This window comes from Micropterus dolomieu, unplaced genomic scaffold (genome assembly GCF_021292245.1).
Source record: "Micropterus dolomieu isolate WLL.071019.BEF.003 ecotype Adirondacks unplaced genomic scaffold, ASM2129224v1 contig_12311, whole genome shotgun sequence".
Lineage (NCBI taxonomy): Eukaryota > Metazoa > Chordata > Actinopteri > Centrarchiformes > Centrarchidae > Micropterus > Micropterus dolomieu.
In genome coordinates this window covers 4,278-8,655 of record NW_025741297.1, presented here as the reverse complement: position 1 = coordinate 8,655, position 4,378 = coordinate 4,278, and the positions used below count along the sequence as shown (strand labels likewise).

General features: G+C 49.4%; 1 protein-coding gene across 1 annotated transcript; it reads right to left on the bottom strand.

The window, feature by feature from the left end:
* Window positions 1-347: 347 nt before the first annotated feature.
* LOC123966031 (TNF receptor-associated factor 3-like) lies at window positions 348-2,765 on the bottom strand (the record flags this gene model as incomplete). Its single annotated transcript, XM_046042274.1, has 7 exons — window positions 2,583-2,765; window positions 2,268-2,433; window positions 1,408-1,459; window positions 1,219-1,323; window positions 907-1,071; window positions 567-647; window positions 348-459 (listed from the first exon to the last, which is right to left on the bottom strand). Coding segments are annotated over exons 1-7 (841 nt in total), but the record flags the coding sequence as incomplete, so codon positions are not given.
* Window positions 2,766-4,378: the final 1,613 nt, after the last annotated feature.

Genomic DNA, 4,378 nt, shown 5'->3' with positions numbered 1-4,378 from the left:
TATACTATAGTAGTGTATATACTACATACAGTACACAGTGGTACAATATACTATAGTAGTGTATATACTACATACAGTACACAGTGGTACTATATACTATAGTACTGTATGTAGTACATACAGTACACAGTGGTACTATATACTATAGTAGTGTATATACTACATACAGTACACAGTGGTACAATATACTATAGTAGTGTATATACTACATACAGTACACAGTGGTACAATATACTATAGTAGTGTATATACTACATACAGTACACAGTGGTACTATATACTATAGTAGTGTATATACTACATACAGTCCACAGTGGTACTATATACTATAGTACTGTATGTAGTACACAGTGGGACAGTCGCACTGAGAAGAGGAGGAGTTACCTTGAAGGTGCAGCCGAAGCGGTGGAACTGACAGCTCACCTGAGCTTTGGGACAATCGTGCTGATGAGCGGACAGCTGAAACAGAAGCAGACCGGTCAGTATGATCAACACTAACTGCTGCTGTCAAACTGCAGGACAAAGCCAACCGCAGTCCTCTGACAGAAGACAAACCGGATCAGTACCTCACTCCGGGGCAGAGAGGAGAAGGAGCAGTGGTTTGGACACGACACCGGAAACGCCGGACACACCGTCTCTTTGTGTTTCTGAAGAGAGACAGAAACCGTATCAGTCTCACCATCAAAACAAACACTCGGCTTCAGCTGTCAGGCAGAAACAAGCAGTCTAAGAACCACAGGGACACTCTGTGTCCAATCAAACTGTCTCTGGGACACCAGAGAACCTCCAGCCTGACGGGAGGTCCAAGTACCTTAAGCTCCACCTGGCTAAGACTTCATGACAAACATGACCTTTAACTAGTCCCCAGACCTCTGCAGGTCGGTCAGCAGTGATGTCATAAGATACCTGCAGGTCGGTCAGAGGCATCTTGGTCATGCAGAACTCGCAGCTGGTTTCTCTGTGTTTACATTTCCAGCTCAGGTGGTCGGGAATCTCTTTCCTCATCATTCGCTCTTTACATTTACCCAACGGACAGGGAACCTCGTAGAACGGACACACATTCAGGTGGTCCTGCAGACAAACAGGTGAGAGACAGACGCAGCGAGTTCAGATCACCTGTACGTGGATTAACTCTGGTGGTTAAACTGGTGTTCGAGACTCCCTACAGCCAATCGGAGAGCAGGGTTCTCTTGTCAGAATGTGTGTTTTAGCACTCACGGGTATCTGCTGCAGACCCATCTGCTCCTGGCAGCCGTTAGCTTCACTGCGGCAGTAAACCTTCAGCGCCATGATCTCCCGATGGCAGCAAACGTCTCTGAAGATCTGAAACACAAACACAGGAGCTTCAATAATCAGCCGATAACCCACGACAACTCGATCACTGTTGCGATGTCACTTCCTGCCCACCTTGTCTTTGAACAGAGGCTCCATGTCAGCTGGACATACCGGGTTTGGATGACTGCAGGAGGAGAGAAGGCATAAAGTTACGACTCAACTGAAGACACACCTGCTGGTCAGAGGATGAACTGCAGCCTGTTCCACCACGTTCACCGTCACAAGCAGCCCCAGCAGCCGGGCGAGTTAACACCTGCACACCTGGGACTTCATCTCTTCCTTAAGCTGCAGAGGTCTGACGGCAAACCTGTTAGCAGAGAATGCCGTAATCTAGGGTCACTCACTCCTCGGCCCCGCCCCTTTTCCAGGTGACACCACCACCGTGTTGAGATCATGGACAGGTGTCTGTGAGGGGCCCCTGTCAGATGGGGGATGACAAACACGTCTTTGGTGCAGCAGACTTAGGAGAAGCCGGGCAGGTGCATCACAGCGCCGGCGTCCTCGTGCAGAGGGAGGAGAGGGCGGGGCCAGCACGGAGCCGCCTGAGACGCCCCCCCACTTTGAGAGGAGGATCTGTGGCAGGTCCAGGACCAGGAGCAGAGTTTGCTCTAACAGCACGGGGGGTAGCTGAGTGGGGTCTAGGAGGTTGTTCTCTACCTACCGCACCTGCTACAGCTGTTCTAACATCACAGGTCTACCTGCACGCAGCAAAGACGTCAGAATGTGGGTGTGATATTACTCTTTTAGCTGAAAGGTGACTCAGCAGGTGTGAAGGTGCAGTGGATAAGACGCCTGCCTCTGGCGGCGTGCGACCTCTGACATGTATAGCAGTCGCTTTGGATAAAAGCGGCAGCTAAATGAATAAATGAATGTAAATGTAAGCACACACCTGGAAACCACTTCCTGTCTCCGTCTCTCACACGGTGTCTCACCTGAGGATGTCGTGGATGCAGCTCTGACAGAAGCGGTGTCCACACTCGGTTTGGCGGGGCTGACACAGGACCAGCCTGCAGGCCTCGCAGCAGTATTTGGCTTCTGGAGTTTCTACAAAGTGATCTCTGAATCCTCCGTGAAGAGGCAGGAAACCTGCAGGGACACCTGAACACAGAGACACACATTCACTTCACTACAGTCAGATCACAGCGGCGTCTGCCGGACGTTTGAGGCTCTGCAGTGAGACGTGCTGAGGAGGCGCTGATTGGACCTCTCAGCCAATCGCAGGACCATGTAGTGTTTGAAGCGTTTACCTTGAGAAGCGTTTGGGTCGCTGGGGGGCCAGGGATTGGCTGGGCGGTGAGAGGGCGGTGTGATGGGTGGAACCACTGAGAGGGGCGTGGCCAGGGAGGGCGCCACCTGCTGGAGGGGAATCTGCACCTCCCTCCCGTCAGCACTCCTCCCCGCTGACATGACCTGTGGGGGGGAGGGGGGAGTTCGTGAGCCAATGAGATAAACAGTTTGAACTAAAAGTTCCTCTGACAGCAGAAGGACAGCGAACGCCTCGTCTCACTCCACATGCTCACTGGAGGCCAGCAGGGGGGCGTGGCCTATGACTGATACTTGGTCAGGTCACATGTTAAACAATCATTTAACTACAAATCACTAAATGCTCTGATCAGTACGGTACAGTGAGTCACCTTACGTAATGCGTTTGTGACCATATATCCACAACCGGGAGGAGTGAAGGTATAAAAGTGAAGTATGATGTTATAATAAAATATTTACAGGTTACACTTGATTTGGATAAACTGCCTACAGATCACTAAATAAAACCTTTCTCTGACATCAGCCTACAGCCCTGTGGTGAAGGTTTGATTAGTGCTGATGTTCATTATACAGGCTACCATAGCTCACCGTTAGTAGCCCAATATTAACTCCAGTCGGACAAAACAGCTGTTTCATTTTGTGGGTTGTTTTCAGATATTGAGCAAGAAAAACGCTCCACATGGTGGTCAGACTCTCATTTGTTTATGCAAATTAACTTGTCAGAAATAAAAACCGTGCATACAGAACGACGAGTTCAGCATTTCTAAAGTTTGCTGCAGCGCCTCAGCCTTTGTTAATGTCCCGCCTCCTCCAGGCTGTGATTGGTCAGGTCACGAAAAGTGACTCTGACGAGCAGCTAGCGCACACGGCTGCACGAAAGGCTCCCGATCGCCCCGCAGAGATCAGCAGGCTGAGAGAACGGCAACAGGTGAGCGTCACGTGGAGCCCAGAGAACCTGATCTGGAGAGGGCAGAGGACCGGGGCCGGTACGCCAAAGTGACAGTACCGGTGAATACAGGCTTGAAGCACAAACGGCTTATATCTTGTGAGAAATAACAGGAAGTCATCTCTCCCAGAAGCACGAGCCTCGTAGCGGAGCGTTCAGGTGCAGTTAAAACAACGCAGCACTGATTTATAAATCCAGCGCTGCTGCAGGTGAAAAGAAAAAGAACAGCGCTGTGGGTGAGAGGAGAGGGGACGGCTGGAAGTCAAGACGTCATATTTAAGTTTATGTTCTGCTTGCTCAAAAGCCGTTTGATTAATGGCTATTAAAACTTAAAAATTCTGATCATTTTGGCGCTGGTGATTTTCCTTTGGCGCTCGCTAAAACCTCTTTGGGGGGGGACCAAAACTTTCTCTTTGCAGGAAAAACTCTGTTGTACTTCAACTGACCCCCCCGACTCCTCACAGTACTCCTCTAACCCTAACCCTGACCCCCTCAGGTTCAGCACTTCAAATCAGGCTATTAAACCCATAAAATAGAAAAGCTGGACTCGAGGTGTTGGAGCGTCAGGGGACCAAACCACCCGCTGCCACAAATATTATTATTAGTGCCATTACTACTATCATTATTACTATTATTAATAATATTACTAATATTATCAGTATTACTTGCATCACTACGTCTGCTGTGTAAAATCCTGCCTGCCATTAAACTTGAGCAGGTTAGTTACCTTCAAAACACAAAGATATGTGACCTTTGACCTTTGCCCTTTGCCCTGACCACACAATCAGCTGATACGCACACACACACACACACACACACACACACACACACACA